General features: G+C 63.9%; 1 protein-coding gene across 2 annotated transcripts; it reads right to left on the bottom strand.

The window, feature by feature from the left end:
• Nucleotides 1-2,518: 2,518 nt before the first annotated feature.
• NCLN (nicalin) lies at nt 2,519-17,060 on the bottom strand. 2 transcript variants are annotated; one of them, XM_065873911.1, is made up of 15 exons: nt 16,684-17,060; nt 11,266-11,456; nt 11,000-11,144; nt 9,272-9,366; nt 8,370-8,450; nt 6,887-6,990; nt 5,844-5,932; nt 5,622-5,761; nt 5,201-5,379; nt 4,273-4,360; nt 4,152-4,190; nt 3,905-4,065; nt 2,960-3,013; nt 2,787-2,865; nt 2,519-2,673 (listed from the first exon to the last, which is right to left on the bottom strand). In XM_065873911.1, exons 1-15 carry the CDS (start codon nt 16,865-16,867, stop codon nt 2,617-2,619), a joined length of 1,686 nt encoding a protein of 561 aa, XP_065729983.1. In that variant the 5' UTR covers nt 16,868-17,060; the 3' UTR covers nt 2,519-2,616. The 2 variants fall into 2 exon arrangements, with proteins under 2 accessions (XP_065729983.1, XP_065729982.1); XM_065873910.1 differs by having other exon boundaries at nt 3,905-4,068; nt 16,684-16,934.

The following is a 17,060-nucleotide window of genomic DNA, read 5'->3' as shown; positions in this document are numbered from 1 at the left end:
CAGCTGTGACCCTGACCCTATGGGCGTCACTAAGGCAACTTGAGCAACCCCCTGCGGTCTGGCCCACACGGTCCCAGGAGCACCCTCCTAGCCCCTCCTCTGGGTTCGGGGAACCCAGCCCACTCCTCCCCTCCTGTGCCCCCACCTGGACAAGCACAGTCCTCGGCGCCTGGCGCCCTCCCCTGTCTGTCCCCCCCGCAGCCGCCAGCAGAGGACGCCTGTGAGCACCTGAGTCAGGCCCCGCCCCCTCCTCTGCCCACAGCCCCCCAGGGTCCCACCTCCCTGGGATAAAGGATCCCACAGCCCCCTCCCTTGGCTCCCCCGATGCCTCGTCCAAATTGCACCCCCCGCACTGCCTCCGTCGCCTGTGGCTTCATGTCCCCGCAGCATACGTCTCTGTACTGTGTATCCTACTCCACCCCCAGAACCCAAGCTCCTGAGGGCAGGGCTTTGTTCAAGGCAGACCCTCGGGAGCTCCCAGGCCCAGAGCAGAGAACCCGACGCCGGAACCCCTGAGTTGAGCTGCACGGGGCACCACAGCCCAGCCAGGGCCTCCCCGTAGCCTGGTCTGCGGCTGGGGGGCGGGGCGGGGGGGCGGAGCCTGACCAGTGGGCGTGGCCTTCACACAGCCATTGCACCCTGCATCAGGTTGAATGGTGTCCCTCCAAATTTCACGTCCACGCAGAACTTCAGACTTATGGAGAAATAGGGCCTTTGCAGATGTGATTAGCTGGCATGCAGTCCTGCTGGAGTAGCATGGGCCCTAAACCCAAAGACGCATCCTTATGAGAGAAGACAGAAAAGACGGCCACGCGACACAGAGACCAGAAGCCCGGACAGACCTGGGATCCTCGCCCTCACAGCATCCAGAGCTGGGACACGACAAATCCCTGTTTTGAGACACCGAGTTCGTGGTACAGCCACCGCAGGAAAGGAACATGGCCTGCTGTCCCATCAGCTCTGAGCTGGTTTTTACTCCCATTCTGCAGTGGGGGGGGGTGGCAGTCTCAGCTGAGGGCAGGAGGGATGCTGACCCTGCTCTCCATACGGGCACCAGGCCCCCCCACCCCCCGGGGAAACGCAAACCACTTTCAGGTGGGCAGGACTGAACCCTGAGGCCCCGGCCCCCGACAAGACAGGACACACAAGGCTGTCATTCATTATGGCTTTATTTCTGATCGTCCGGCCACGTCCCACAAGCATCCTGACTCCAACGGGTCAGCGATCCTGACCACGCGCCCTGGGGAGGAAGGACGCTCACGCGGCAACCACAGCTCGTCCACGGCTCACACACTCACACGTGGGGAAGGATAGGATGGGCCAGGCGGGGCCGGGCCCATACCCGTCCCAGAGGTGGCGGGGCACTCGGTAAACAGTCTTTGGGGGAGATGGGCCACCGGGCAGGGAGAGGGTGGGATGAGACAGAGGACCTGCAGCCTCCACGCCTGCCCCTCCCAGGCCTGACAGGACGGTCCAGCCGAGCCAGGAGCCCCCAGGAGCCCGTTCCCTCCAGTGAGCGTCGGGAGGCTTTGGGAGCGAGCCAGTCCCCAGCCCCTCCAGGCCCCTCAGAACTGGAAGGCAGGCGAGCCCTCCCTGGTGGCCAGGAGGCCCCTGGAGTCCCCTCTCCTGGACCCTGGCCCCCCAGCACTCAACACTTAACTGACTGTATTGCTAATGAATCTGGGTCTCCCTGAGGTCAGTCCCAGCCCTGCCCCCTCCACCCCTTCCGAGCGGCTCAGGCCCCACCAGGCACCTGGTTTGTGGGGCTCAGGCCCAGACCCGCCCCCTCAGGGTCGCAGGAAGAGCTGCTCCCATGGTCATGTCTCCTCCTGGGATGGGGGGGTGCCCACTCCCCCCGAAAGCATCCTCCTCCTTGCATATGAGGAAACCAAGGCCCAGGGAAAGGAGCAGAGGGGCCGCCCCCCACCCCGGGAGCTCCGCAGGGGGACAGGCTGAGCGCGGAGCCCCAAGAGTCCGGGGCAGGGGCAGGAGGGGCAGAGGCAGCGCGAAGCAGGGTGAGCAGTGCAAGGGCCCCTGGGGAGGCTGCCAGGTGTTCAAGGCGCCAGCCGCCCAAGGGGGCTCAGGGGAGTCGTGTCCCAGGGCCAGCTGGGTGAGAGCACAAGGCTGCGAGGGGGTGGCCAGAACCTGGGGACCCAGAGGCGGTGCCACCCTCTCCAGACAGGAGGGAAGGGAGTACCCGGGTCGACGGAGGGGGTGGGGACAGCCTCGAGGTCAGACGCAGAGCCAGCACGGGGGTGGCCTGGCCCTGACCCTGTTGGCCTGCGACCACCAGGTCCACGGTCAGCATCACGGGCGGGGGTGAAGCCGAGGCTGAGCTGGGCACAGTTCCTCTTTCCTGGCGTGGCTTACGCGCCCCGAGGGCCACGGGGCCGACTCCAGGGCAGGGGCTCATCCACACGTCTGTTCCCCGAGTCCGCGGCCAGGCCCCAGACCAGACAGACCTCCACCAGCACTCCTCCGAGGGAGCTCAAAGGATAAACAAGAGAAAGCCCCCAAATCCTCAAGAGCAACACAGAAAAGCTCTGTAATTCAGGGTTACAGCCGCCGAGGCCGAGGGGCAAGGCCCTGCCCTCCTGCCGGCGCCGAGCAGCCGCGTCACTGCGTCTTGGCCTTCAGCAGTCTCTGAACTGTTTTGTACAGGAGGTCGAAGTGCTGGGGGCAGCAGGAGGGCTCCAGTGAGGTCGGGCGACACCGCCAACAGGAAGGCCCTCAGGCCGCCCAAGGGGTCTCCTGAGAGGCCTCGCATTCCCCAGTCCCCTGCTCACCTGGACCGCTGTGTAGGCCATCCCGAGGTAGGCGCCGATGCAGACGGCCAGAAGCAGGTCGAAAATGGCCGGCTTGACCCTGAGGAGGGGAGGGGGTGGCGGGGTGGGTCAGCGGGCTGCTCCCCAGCTGTCCCGAGGACCCAGTCCCCTGGACGGTGACCCAGGGTGCTCACCTGTAGGCATTCATCACCTGCTTCAGCTGGTCGTAGAAGACAAACTCAGGGTCCCTGGTGAGAGAGCGCTTTCTCAGCAGGCTCACCCTGATAGCAGGGCCACCGGAGGTCCCACCAGCCTAGGAACGTGGCGGCGGAAGGGGGCACCCCAGGTGTGTGCCTGCACAAGGCTGCCACTGTCCCTCCTGGGGAAGGACCGTGCTTTATTCTCAACTAATGTCTTTCCTGTTACTTTCTGGGGTATACTCTCTAAAACAAAGTGTGGTTACTGTGGAAATTATCTGGTCTGGGAAGTCTTTCTATAGAGGGAGAACGACCACAGCCTAGGAATTGGAGGCCCCCAGCTCCACAGCTGTGGGTCCACTCTGAGCCTCAGTTTCTTCTTCTGTTCAAGAGCTTGCTCTCCCTGGAGCACCAAGAGTTGGGAGGAAGGTGGAGAGCCAGCGAGGGGCACCAAGCTTTCTGGGGGGTGTCTCCTGCCTATGGACCCCCCAGACACCCCTCCCCAGTCCTTGCTCAGCCCAACCAGGGAGCATGGGAGCCCTGAACAGAAAGAAGACAAAACTCAGGAGGCCTGCAGTGGGGAAGAGCATCCCGAGGGCAGGAGGGGACCTGGGGTATGAGTCACCCGAGGCCCAGAACACAAAAGGTCCACGAAGGGTAGCTGGGAGTATAGGGCTGCCACATAAAACACAGGGCTTCAGTTCTACGAGGACTGCAGATACAGAAGAAATGGCCTTTCAGTGTAAGCATGTCCCAGACACTGCGTGGGCTATACTTACACAGAGACAATTGTGGTTCACCTGGAACTCGTTTAACGGGGCACCTGCACTTCTCACTTATCGTTTTATTTTTCGTCCCGTGTTTCTGTCTGCTCCATCTGGCCCTGGGGGAAGGCCCCAGAAGAGCCCACCCGCTGGCTGGCGGGGCGGCGCCCGGCCTCACCGCTTGTCGGCCTTGACGTGGTGCGGCCTGACCTCCTTCAGGTAGTGGCCGAGGTGGTGCTGCAACGTGCTGAGGAACGTGCCGTCCTTGCCCACCAGCTGGGCGGCCCGCGGCTGGGCGGTCAGCCAGTCCATCACCGAGTCCAGCTGTTCCCGCTGGATCTGCTGCGGGGAAGCGACCGTGGTCACGGGACCCTGCCCCACCCCACCGGCCCCCCCACCCGCCCGCCTGCCCACCCGCACGTTACCATCTGCTCCGTGAAGACTGGCATGTCCGGGGGCGTCCCCTGCAGAGAGAGGAGAGCATGGGGCTGAGTCCAGAGCGGCCGGGCGGGTGGGGGGCCTGCAGGGGAGCGGCCGGGGGCTCACCTTCTCTGTCAGGTTGTAGATGACACGGGTCAGGGCCTCGGCGATCAGCCTCGTGTTTCGGGTCAGAGTTTTGGAGTCAACCCGGGACCTTCGAGGGCAAGTTTTAAAGATACATGTATCAGGAATTGGCATCGTTCATAATCGCCAAAAACCAAGAGCGAGCATATACCTGATAACGATAAAGACAAGCAGGGTGACGGCCCTCCCAGCAGACGGGCGCCCCCCACACTGCAGGCTCCTCTCTGGGACGAGCCCGCCCCCGACGGGGCTGCCCTGCACCCCGGGCGCGCGGGCGAGCCTGCGCCCTGTGGACGCGCGTCTGCCTCAGTGACTGGCGGCCCCGGGCCTATCTCCTCCTCTGGACACTGGGGGAGGTCAGGACACCCACACCTCCACGGGCTGCTGAGGGTGGAGTTGCTGTAACGCCCTGTAGTGGGGGCAACAGTGTCCCCCAAATTCACGCCCACCCGGAACCTGGGAATGGGACCCGATTTGGAAGTAGGGTCTCCGCAGACGTTATTAGCTAAGATGTGATTGCACTGGAGTAGGGGGGCCTGAAGTCCCACGGCTGGTGTCCCTGTAAGGAGGGGAATTTGGTCACAGGCACAAGGGAAAGGCCACGTGACCACGGAGGCGGGGACGGTGGCACGGCCACAAGCCCAGGGACACCAAGGGCTGCCAGTAACACAGGACTGTAGAAGAGGAGCCTCAGAGGCAACACATCCCGACCTGAGTGAGCGTGGGCATGGGGTGCGGGGCTGCCCCGGGAGGTACCCTGCCTCCCCCGCCCCAAGTCTCCCCTCCACCGAGCCACACCCTTCTCCTGGCTCGTGCCCCAGTTCTAGCGCCACCTCCTCCAGGAAGCCTGCCGGATGCCCCAGGACCAGCGGATGCCCCGGCCCATGCCTGCTCCGACGGCGGTGCTCACCGCACGTCCATGATGCTGCTGCGCTGGCCGTCACGGTGGCTCTCCAGATGGGACAGGGTGAAGGCAGGCAGCCGGCGGATGGCGAAGCGCTCATGCTCCCAGGCCAGGATGTCCTCCGCCAGGTTGATCTTCTTGTGCACCATGGAGAACCGCACCTCAGGGAACTGGTGGGCGGCCACCTGAGAGGGGCACTGTCAGGCTCTGCCCGGTGCCCGCGGGCTGCGCCCCAACCCCGCCTGTCTCTGTGGCGGTGGTCCCTCGCGTCTGGCGGGTCCCAAGTCCCTCCCTGAACCTCCTGCTTCTGGAACCCAGGGAGAAGCCCACCTGCCCCCCTCCCCGGAAAACCCACCTGAGGCTCACCCAAGGCCCCAGGGTGCATAAAGCTCCCACGTCCCAGCCTTGCCTCCGGCGGGGCACCTACCATCTCGAGCTCCCGCAGGAAGGAGTGCTGTAGCGTCCCCTCCCTGGGCGGCTTGGACACATGCAGGTGCAGGCTGTTCCCCCGGCCCAGGGTGTCCAGGCAGAGGACAAAGGCCACGTTGTCCTGGAGCAGGCTGGAATCTGAGTGCAGTGAGGGCTGGTGGGTGGAGGTGGGGGGAGTACCGGCAGCCCAGACCCCACCCTGGCCGCTGGGGCTGCTCACCTGTGTGGTCCAGATTGTCTTCTAACCAGCGCTTGGTGCCCTGGTAGTTGAACTTTCCTCCTCCAGACGCAAAGAACAGGAGGTTGTACCTAGCGGAAGCAGTGGGGCACCAGCGTTGACACGTGGGAGTCCAGGTCCCCGACAAGGAGGAAGTGGTTCCCCCCCGCAAGTATGAAATCCAACCAGCCTTCAGGGTTGGGCCTCCCTATCCTGGCACTGCTGACATCGGGGCGTCCTGGGTGCTGTGGGGTATGCAGCAGCATCCCTGGCCCCCGCCCAATGGATGCCAGGAGTCCCGGAGCCATGATGATCACAATGTCCTCAGACATGGCCCAGCGTCCCCAGGGGACTCCAGGTGAGAAGCACAGCTCTGTTGCCCCTCTGGCGAGAAGCACTGCTTCAGGGGCCTCTCTGAACTCTCGAAACCAGGAGAGACTGCGTGGACCAACCGGGAAATAAAAAGTGACAGGTGATTCAGCACCCCATCCCTCGAGAAGGACTGAAGCCAGGGGTGTCGTGAAGGACCATGTCCCCGCGCCAACCCCCCGCCCAGCCCCATCCATCCCGCCGTGGCCACGGCGATCCTTATAGAAGAGGGGAGACACCTGGAGGAAGAGAAGGCCACGTAAAGCTGGGACCGAGGAATCCATCACTGCTGGAACCCGGCAGCAGCAGGAAGGACCCTCCCCTGGAGTTTCAGGAGGAGGCGCGGTCCTGCTGACACCCTGATCTCAACCTCCCCTCCCTACCCAGGATGTAAGCACTCCTGCTGCTCAGGGCACCTGCATGCGCGGGGCCAGGCCTGGCAGCTCAGGGAGACTCGCTCGTCACCGGGCCCCTGCCGTCCCAGGGGAGACGCCAGCCTGAGCGACCGGCTCGCAGGCATTTCTGCTTCTTGCCGTTGGAGCGTCCCCGGCTCTTCCAGGAGCGAGGGCAGCCCAACCTCCTGGGGAGGATTCCCAGGGGTGCACCCGGGAGGAGCTGGGCCCCACGACCTGACGCTGTGATTCCAGGGTCGGAACCACCCTGCCCCCATCACTTACGCGGCGTGGGTGCGCTTGTAGGTATAGAGCCTGGAGAAGAGACGGGTGAGCTCCAGCAGCACAGAGATGCCACTTCCATTGGAGTCCGCGCCGTGCGACAGCCACTGCGGGTGTGCAGAGAGGAGGCCGAGGTCACCCCACGTCCACATGCGGCGCCTCGCACCCCCCCAACCCCCCTCCGCATCTCGCCCCCGGTCCACATCTCCAGCGCAGCTGGGCTCACCCGCCCTGCGCGGGCCAAACCCGAGACCGACGGCCCCTGGGTGCCGCCCGGCCCCCACGCACGTGGGAAGCCCCCGTGCGCAGCCTCCGTCCAGCCTGGGCATCTGCCCTGGGAGCTCCCTCTAGCTGGACCTCCGGCCTTCTTCCCCCCAGCGCTGTGACCACCACCACCCCCGCCCCGGCCCGGCGTCTGAGTCCTGCGCTCTAAGGCGACATTCCCCACGGGGAACAACTGGTTCTTGGAGAGAAAAAAACTGGGTTGTTTGCATGGCTTGGGACCCTCCCACAGTCACAGTGCACCAACTGACACACGACGCCGTTCAAGTTCACAGGGAGGGGCCGACAGGGTGCTCAGTGAGGGAAGCCAGACACAGAAGGACACACAGGCTGTGACCCCACTGAGGGAAAACGTCCAGGACAGGCCGACCCACAGACACCGAGAGTGGGTTCCTGGCTGTCAGGGGCTGGGGGAGGGCTGGGGTGACTTCATAGGGACGGGGCTTCTTTTGGGGGGATGGAACACTCTGGAAGCAGAAAGCGGTGATGTCTATACAATTTTGTGAATTCACTAAAAATCTCTGAATTGCGTGCTTAAAAAGGATGGATTTTATGTTATGGGAATCACATCTCAAAAATTTAAGAAAATTTCACAAGAAAGGGAAAACGAGGACACAGGTGTCTAAAAAGGCTCCGTGGGGGTGGATGATGAAAAGGGTGAAAGTGGCTGTGAGTCGACTGTCCAGGGCCGGCCTCTGGGCCCCAGCGTCCTCAAGGACAGCCTTGGCCTCCCAGGTGAGGCGGCCCGCAAGGCGCGGTCAGGGGCGCACGCCCGGCTGCAGGCCCTCCCAGCACCCACTGTCCGGTTCAGCCGGCTGTTGGTCCTCCAGCAGGAACCTCCCACCCCAAAGTGCCGGGAGCTCTGAGGGCACAGCCCCGGGTGGCCTGCAGCCTGGAGGGACGCTGGCCAGGCCAGCCCTCGGGGGCGCCAGGAACCAGACTTTGGGGGCCCCCTGTCCCAACACTGTCTGTGCAGACACGGGGTCTGCACGGGCACCTGCTCTCCTCTTGGGTCTGGGGTCTCGGCCATGCCGGGCCGAGGTGCCTGCATGACCGGCCCCCAGTGAGAGCCCCGGGCTGGGTCTCTTGGGCCTCCCCGGGGACCGCCCCTCCCTCTGCTGTCACGTCTCGTTTGGGGGAGTGAAGCTTCACGATGACACCCGTCCTGCAGGGTGTTCACGGGGCCCTGAGGGCACAGACGTACCGGGGCCACCCCGAAGGCGTCGTAGTGGGCCACGATGACGATGGTGGGCAGGTCCTCTCCACCCAGCCCTGTCAGCCGCCCCTGCAGAGACACAGGCATGAAGGGGCAGCCGGCCCGAGGCCGTGGCCGCCCTCCACCCGGCGGCAGTGTTCTCGGCTTTGCCGGCTACACTGTGGACACAGGGGCTGGCCGCGGGAAAACAGGCCCACCCTTCAAAGGCCGATCCCTGCTGATGGCAGGCGTGGCAAGGTCCTGACAGAGCAGGAAGAGCTCGGGGGGTCAGGGTCCGGCACCCTGGCCGGTCCTCCTGCGTAAACCGGCCCCCGGTCAAGTCCCGCAGGGAACAGTCGGGAAAGTCATCCTGTCAGGAGCAGGGCCCACGGGGCTGAGCCGGGGGCAGCATGTGCTGAGGCCCCACGCCCCTTACTCTCTGGACAGAGGGCAGCTCTGCAAGGCCTCAGCTGCGGCCTCCTTGTGGGGGGAAGGGAACAAAACCGCCAGAGGCTTTTTTGGGGGGGGGGGGCGGGTGCAGCGAGACAACCCCACAGGCAGCCCGTGGAGCTGACCCTGGTGGGGAGAATGCGAGGGGGAGGACTTGGACCTTGCTCTGGCCTGGATGCCCGCATACACCCACCCTCCCGGTGGGAGATTAGGCTTTAATTGCTGCCCAGAGCTCTGCTCTCCACCTGCTCAGCCGAGCTCCCGCGATATTACTGTTAGGGGAAGGGCCGGCCACTCGGGAGGGGGCTCTCGGTGGGGCAGGGGTGGGGGGAGGAGGCAAGGCAGGGTGTGTGGCTGGAGGCCCATCTCTCCATAGGGCGGGCGGGCGGCCATCTGACCCGATTTCCCAGTCAGAGGCTCCCTCTAGTGGGGACGGGCAGTGAGGCACGCCGGGCACCCACCTCCACGCTGGTGATGAGCCAGTCGCTCACGGCCTTGCTCTGGACCCCGCTAGTGACCATCTGGAAGCCGTTGGCGGTGGCGGTGTGCAGCAGCACTGAGGACAGGGGCGGGGAGGGTCGGCCTGAGCCGGGGGGGCTTCCCGGACCAGAGCCTGCATGCTCACCACCCCAGCACCCCAGACTCCAGGGGTTCAGTCTGAGCAAAAGCAGAACTGACCACACAGACTAGAACACGACGTGGTAACTGGACACGGGAAAGAAGCTGGGTGTCCAGTATAAGAGCCGGTGAAACAGTCACCCGGACACCACTGAGGCCGGTAAGGAGTGCGTGCGCGCCCTTGCCCGCCCTGCAGGACCGTTCCTAAATCACGAAGGTGCGTGCACGACCTCTGACCCAGCTTCCCAAGGATCACTTCAGCAGTGACCCCAAAACAGGAGTTTCCCATCAGATGGCTCAGGACCCTCCAGCCCAGCCCCGAAAGCGAAGATGGCGTGAGAACTCAAAGTTTCATAAAAAGGATTCTGTCCTGAGCCTAGGTGAGGTGGTGCCCACCTCGCTCCATGTGAGCCAGTGGTCCACTGCGCCTGCCACTTTTTCACCTGGGGGCAGCGACTGCCCTAAAACGCCCATGAGCTCACCCTGTCTCAAGCCCTTCCGTTCTTTACACATTTAAAAATACAACAGTGGGAATTCCCTGGCGGTCCAGTGGGTAGGACTCCGCGCTTTCACTGCCAAGGGCCTGGGGTTCAATTCCTGGTCGGGGAAGTAAGATCCTGCAAGCCGTGCGGTGCGGCCGAAAAACAACGATGACGATGACACAAACCACAATCGTGATGGCCATGGGAGGTGTCATCACTGGGGGAGCTGGGAGGGTGCCTCTCAGGAATCGTAGTATGTCCGCAACTTCTTATAAACCCTAGCGTTATTCCAAAACAAACAAGCTACGCCTAAGAAAGTGTTGTGATCCTGATCTATGATCTTATATTGTTTTTTCCACAACCAATGGAAAGTAAGCACTTTCTCACACCCGATGCCGTTTCTTAACGGCTGCGTAATATTCCACGAGGCAGCTGACTCCTCCTCCTCCCTTCCGCTCTAACTAGAAATTAAGATCTTTCCAAAAACTCACTCTTGTCCTGCCACAATGGAGACGGCCACGGTCCAGACTTTAATCCAGACGAGGGTTTGGCAAACCTTTGCTGTAAAGTGCTAGAGAGTCGAAATTTTCAGCTCGGTGGGCCAGTCTGTCACAGCCACTGAACTCTGCTACTGTAGTGTGAAAGCCCGTAAGCCGTGTGAAACACTGGCTGTGTGCCGATAAAACTTTATTTGCACAAACAGGCGGCCGAGGGCCACAGTCCGCCACCCCTGTAACTTATCCACGCAGCTAATAATCTGGCCAGGAGGAATGACCCTTCCTTTACAGCTTAAACACATACCCACAAACTGTTTCCCCAAGGAGCTGGGTGAGTCCACTGTGTGGACAAACCTGCCTGCCTGCCTTGCCCACTCTCACCAGCTTCCTTTTCCTACACCAGCGATTGGATCCTTTTGGCTCAATTCTTTGACCACTTTTGCTAGCTCACTCTCCCCCATGGCCCGCAGACCCGTCAAACAGCAGAGCTCCCGACTGCCAAGCTCACCGCAGCATCCCCCAGCCCGGGAGAGGGGGTCCTGGAAACTGCACAGCGGGGCCCCTCTCCACACACCCCCCGCCCCGAGCTCACCTTCGGCGGCTGAGGCAGAGCCCTGGGAGGTGGACGCAGCCTGCGTCTGCTCGTAGATGGACAGCAGGGCGTCGTCCTCCACGGCGAAGTACACGGGCACGATGGTCTCCATGGCCAGCATCTCGGGCTCGATCTCCATGAATTGCTGCGGGAGAGACAAATGTTCAGGCGGCTTCCGGCAAGGGGGCCCGGGGCTGCCCCTGGAGAGCGGGCACCGGGGACTGGACTGGATGGAGCCGGAGCCGGTGGGGCGGGGCGGGCCTCACCCGGATGACGTCCTGCGGCACCGCAGCCATGGCCCGTGGCAGGATGATGACCACGGCACCGGCCGACTGGCGTAGGGCGCGCTGGTAGCGCTCGTACGAGAAGTCCAGCAGCCGCATGAGCACACAGCGCCGGCTCAGCACGTCCGCGTCGATGGTGCGCGCCTCCGTGTTAAGCACCGCGTTCCGCGTGCCTGCAGGGAGTGGCCCCTCAGCTGGCCGCCCACCCACCGGAGCCACACCCACCCCAACCGGAAGGCCCCGAGAACTCACGGAAAACGAAGACCCTTCTCCTCGGACCAACCACCCTACCCCTACATTCCTAAACCAGGGCTGGACCCACTGCTCTGGCACCCTCCCCCCGCCACTGCACCTCGGCCACAGGCATCCCTCAGAAAGTGACGTGGTCCCTGCCCACCCAGCCGCCCCGCGAAGATGTGCGGGCTGCCTGCCAGGCTAGGTGCTGTGCCCCCCCCCCCCCCCGCCCCATGTCCCTGCGGCAGCTCGGGGGGGGGGGTGCCCCCACCCCAGCCCACAGAGGCAGCCAGTGACCCCCACAAGCCACCCACCCGGAAGGCAGGACCGTCAGCAGGAGCCCCGGGATTGGAACCCAGTCGGTCCTGCTCCCCCAGCCCTCCTCCCCTAGGTTCCCCGTGGCTCCCGGGATGCAGGGCCCCACAGGTGCCTCACGCCCTGCCCAGGGTGTCAGAAGACCCCCAGCGCAGAGCCCAGCACCCACTCCAGTGTCTAGTCCCCAGCAGAGGGAGCCCCCAGGCTACAGGACTGCCCCCCACAGTTGCCAATGACCTGAGGAAAACCCAAACCCTGCCCTGGCTGACCTGATCAGTGGCCCCCGTCCTGCCCTCCCCAGACCAGGGCCCCCTCCCCTCACAGCTCTAACACGGCCTTGTCCATGTCACCGGGGCCCTTGCTATCTACTCCCCTAACTAGCTTGGGGGTTCCAGGGGTAGGGACCTTGTTCACCACAGTGCAAACCCAGCATCGCCTGGCGACTCCCAGCCCAGCAGGCTCAGGACATGGAACGAACCAACGCCCGGTCTCCCCGAAGCCCCTCAGGAAGGGAAACACCAGGGTTTGTCCATCTTCTTCCAGTCAGGGCTGCACTGTTCCCCCTGGGCTGTCCTGGGTGCTGTGGGGTGTAGAGCAGCCTCCCTGGCCCCGCCCCCTCGATGCCAGGAGCCCCCTAGTCAGGGTAACCACAGATGATGCCAGACGTGGCCTGGTGTGCCCTGCGGGCAGGACCACCCGCGTTTCTCTCCTCTGGGAGCTCAAGAAAGGGCCAGAGAATCAGGGAAGGAGGGAGAGGCTGCTTCCAGCTTGGACCCCTCCCCGCTCACAAGCTTTTCCAGGCAGTTGCCCCCTCCCCGCCTGAGCAGAAGTAGGCTACAGCTAGGATTGCAGAGGGCTTTCCTAAGGCCAGCTGGTCCCCTCAGACACAGAGCACTGCTGTCCTGAGAGCTCTACTGGAGAAAGGCGGCGGGAAGCTGCGTGGACAATTCAGTGGAACGAGGAGGGGGCGCCAGCACCCACGGGTGCACGGCATGCAGCGGCGGGCCCTCGGGGCCATCCCTGGACTGATAGGAAAGGGGGCTCAGGCAGGCCCCCAGCTGCCAGGGCCACCAGCACCCAGGTGACAACGGCACACAGCGAGCCCAGAATGTCTCACGGGTCCCAGGCTGACCCAGGGTGCACAAAACAAGCAAACAAACCCTACTGCACACGGGGGCCAGGCACGGCCCTTAGGGCCTCCAGCTGGAGACCCACACAGTGAGCGTCAAAATAACAACGCAGAGAAACAGGTCTGCTTCCCCCAGGGAGCCAGAGCGTGTTGCCTGGAGGTCAAGCCTGCTGGGCAAGGCGACACCTGTGCCCAGACGGACTCAGGCTCAGGGCCGGGAGCGAGGTCCCCACCTCTGCTTCCCAAGAATGTGCCGTCGGGAGAAGGGTGGCTTCCTACAGGTCATCCTGAGGGCTGGTCCGCGGGAGGGGCCCAGCAGAACACAGAAGGGACAGCGCCCCAGGTGGCAAAGGGCAGGGCTGTCTCAGGGGCGGGGTCTGTGACCAAGGAGCCAAGCTGGGCTGTGCACCCCAGGCTGGGGGCTGTGTGCCTCTCCCCACCCCACCCCACCCCACCCCACCCCCGGGGCCTTTCCTCTGCTTTAGGGCAACGTGGGAGCCTGGGAGGGCCTGGCGGGGGAGAGCGGCAAAAACCTTCAGGGGCCCCTGAAGCTCTGGGAATGCCGACAGGCTCCTCCCCCGTGTCCCACGTGTCCCAGTGTCCCAGCCGCAGCCTCCCAGGAGCCCGCAGCCTCCCAGAGTCGGCTCAGATGTCACCTGTCACCTCGGGGTGGGGACACAGAGGACCGCCTGTGGAGCCTACAGAGACCGGCTTCCCAGGGGATGGGAAGGAGGGGGTGAGAGCGGAATCAAGTGGACGCCAGCCCCCTAAGTGCCCCCAGAGGCTGAGCGCCCCAAGAGCAGAGACCGTCTTTGCTGGCATGAGGATGAAGCCAGCGCAGCCTCGGTCACCCCTGCGTCTGGGCGGGCGATGGACACCTGGACGGAAGTCGCTGGTTCCCACAATGGGACCAGACCTGGACAGAGGTCACAGACTTCTCTACTGAGGGCCCAGGGCCAGTCCTCTCTCCTTGCGGGTTGCACTGGTCCTTTGTAGCGCGAAGCCACCGACCAACAAGGGGCAGAGAGCCCGTCCCCGTGCCCGGTGTGGGTGCCCACATCGCAACCTCCCAGGGCTGTTTCTGAGGGGACCAAGTGGGATGGGCGCGAGCGGCCCAGCCCAGAAAAGCCAGAGTCCATTCGGGGGGCGGGGGGGGTCACACCCCAGCTCAAAGAGCACACGCCTCCCTTTCCCGGCACCCCGCCCGCCTGTTTCTCAACAGGAGCGAACAGGAAGTTGGGAAAGGAGGCCCAGAGCAAGGGTTACACCAGGAGGCAGGAGCCAAGGGCGTGCGTGATGCTGGGGACGCTGCAATCAGCAGTGACCCAGCAGACCAGCCCTCAGAGGCTCCGCAACCGGGGAGGAGCCAGAACTCCCTCTGCACCACCGGGCCTTCCCGAACTATCCCGCCAGTATCTCCCCAGGCAGCGGTGGGGACCTCACATCCCTGCCAATGGGGGACGCTGCCTGGTGTGATCTGGGTGGAGGTGTAGACGTGCGAGCTGAGACGGGTGGGCGCCCTGCCAGGCCCCTCCGCTCACCCCCGAGCCCACTCGGCATCCGGGTTTCTCACCATGAGCAACAAAGATGGGGGCCGGAAAGGAGGGCATGTGGGGTGGGGGGAGACACCGGGTCAGAAAAAAGAACGGGAAGGAATCCAGGAACAGGGGAAAGAACTCAGGTAAAGGAAGGGAGGAGGGAAGGAGGGCAGGGAGAAAGGAGAGAAGGTTCCCGAGGACCTGTGAGAATGATGCAGTCAGGGAGCGGGTCTGCAGCACCTGTCTGGGGCGGGGAGAGGGGGCCACGACTGCAAGCAGGCCAGCGCTGAGCAGGCGGTGGGGGAATCCGGGGCGTCCAGGCTGCTGGATTACAGCTGCCCAAGGGTCCCGGAGTGGAGCTGGGTGTGCTGGGAGAGCTCCCGGCAAGGCTCCGAGTGCAGTGCGAGAGGGGACAGCGGAGTGACTGGGTGCGGGAAGGACTGCCGGGTTGACCTGGAGAGTTCTAGGATCCTGGACTGCAGGATCCTCTAGACCAGGACGGCAACCGCTAGTCACACGTGGCTATTCAGGCTGATTACAATGAACCACCAAAAGATGCTGAAGATCCCCTTCTTCCATTGCATGAGCCACATCTCAAAAGACCACCTGTGACAGCACCGGCTGAAACCCTCTCCCCAGGGGGATGTCAACAACGCATACAAACTGCCCACTCGTTAGGGGCTCCTGGCCTTCCTCCCCACCGGTCGAGAGCCTGGGGTCTAGAGACATCACTGTAACCCCAAGTTCTCTCCCTCAGCACTGCTGACAATCTGGCCCAGGTCATTCTCTGGGAGAGGCCGTCCCAGGCACTGTGGGGTGTGGGGCAGCACCCCTGGCCCTACCCCCTCGATGCCAGGAGCCCCCCAGTCATGACAACCCGAAGTCATCACTCAGCGACCCCTGGGTTGACAACCACTGCACTAAACAGAAACAACGTAACTCTGGGGTGATGAGGAATCTGAGGGGAATCTCCCGACACTGGGGCTCCCCAGGGGCCTGGCAGTGGCAGGGGATCCAGGGGGCTCAGGCTAGGCCTGATGTTCCAACAAGTGAGGCTAATCCAAGAGAACCAGAGCTCAGAGATGAGGGGACCAGGGGGACTGGGGAGGGCGGGCCTTGACTTGTGGGGGCCTAAGGCACCAGGGTGGAAGAGAAACCAGAGGCTGGAAGAGAAACCAGAGGCCAGAAGGTTCTGGAACACCAGATACAGCAAGGCTGGGGAAAGAGGGAAATTCAGAATGACTTGGGCACTGGGGTCAGAACTTTGACAGATGAGGGAGCAGGGCTGGGGAACAGGAGCTGGGCAGGATCCAGCCGCGGGGGCCTGAAATCCTGGAAAGAAGGAGCCAGGGTGGGTCGGTGTTGTTCCAGGAAGCTGAGGGGTGGGTATGCACCTAAGGGGGGAGCAAGAAATAGGGTGCAAGGGATTTCAGGAGCCCAAAAGCAGGGGACTGAAGGATTAGCTAAGGAATTCTGAGGAACTTGGCTCATGAGTTGGGACTAGGGAGCAGAGCCTGGGGAGAGATGGGCCTTGACACGGAGCCAGGTTGGGGTCAGCGATCAGAGCTTCTTGAGCCCTGAAGGGGGGTGAGAATGCAGACACTGGACAAAACACACCGGGGTGCCAGGAGCTGTGCAAGGGTGGCCAGTTCGGCCTGGCAGAACCGCGCTGAGAGGCTCCACTCCAAGTGAAGAAGACCCAAGGTTGGGGCTCTGTTCCAGCTGGGAATCAGAGAGAGAGGACCCAGGAGAAAAGGAGCAGGGACAGCTTGGCCTGAAGGTGGGAGGAAGCTCTGCGTTCTGGAGCATGTAGCCCTTGTCGGGGACGGGGCCGGGGTGCTGTGGCAGCCAGCGCAGCGGGTCCGTGGGGCAGAGAGAGCTGGGGGCCTAGCGTCGGTCCAGGTATCCAGGCTCAGACTTGCCTGGGATCTGGGTAAGTATCTGGCGGCCCAAGTGAGGTCTGCGGGCTGGACTCCTGCCGGACAGGTGGGACAGTTAGGTCCTGGGGCCCGGGGAGCAGAGACCGAACCGAGGGAGGGGCATCCTGGCCGGCACAGGCCGGAGCCCCGGAGACGGGAGAGGCTGAGCGAAAGGTCAGGTGCGAGGAGGCAAAGGTGGAGGAGGTGAGGAGCCCATGGGGAAAGCCCGGCCCCGGGGGGAGGCCAGGGGCCCGGGTCCACGCACCGTAGGGCTGTCCCTGCAGGTCGTACTGCTGCATGCGGTACACGGTGAACTCGTGCGCCGCGTCAGCGGCGGGCAGCGGCGGCGCCACGAGCAGCAGCACGGCGGGCAGGAAGACGATGAAGCCGAGCGGCAGGCAGGACGCCTTCAGCATGTTCTCCAGCACCTCTCCTGCTTCCTCCAGCATCCTGGCCGGCGGCGGGGCCGCGCGGGGCGGCGGCGGGGACGGGACGGCGGCAGCGGCGGCTCACGCGAACTCACCTAGGCATGAGTAGGTGCCGGGGTCCTGCGGGCGCCGCGCCGGGCAGCCCGCGCCCGCTCCGGGGTCCTGCGGGCACCGCCGAGGGCCGCCCGTCCGCCGCGCTGCCTGCTGGGAGTTG

Source organism: Phocoena phocoena, chromosome 3 (genome assembly GCF_963924675.1).
Source record: "Phocoena phocoena chromosome 3, mPhoPho1.1, whole genome shotgun sequence".
NCBI lineage: Eukaryota > Metazoa > Chordata > Mammalia > Artiodactyla > Phocoenidae > Phocoena > Phocoena phocoena.
Note: the sequence above shows the minus strand (reverse complement) of the source record. Positions and strands in the feature narration are given on the sequence as shown.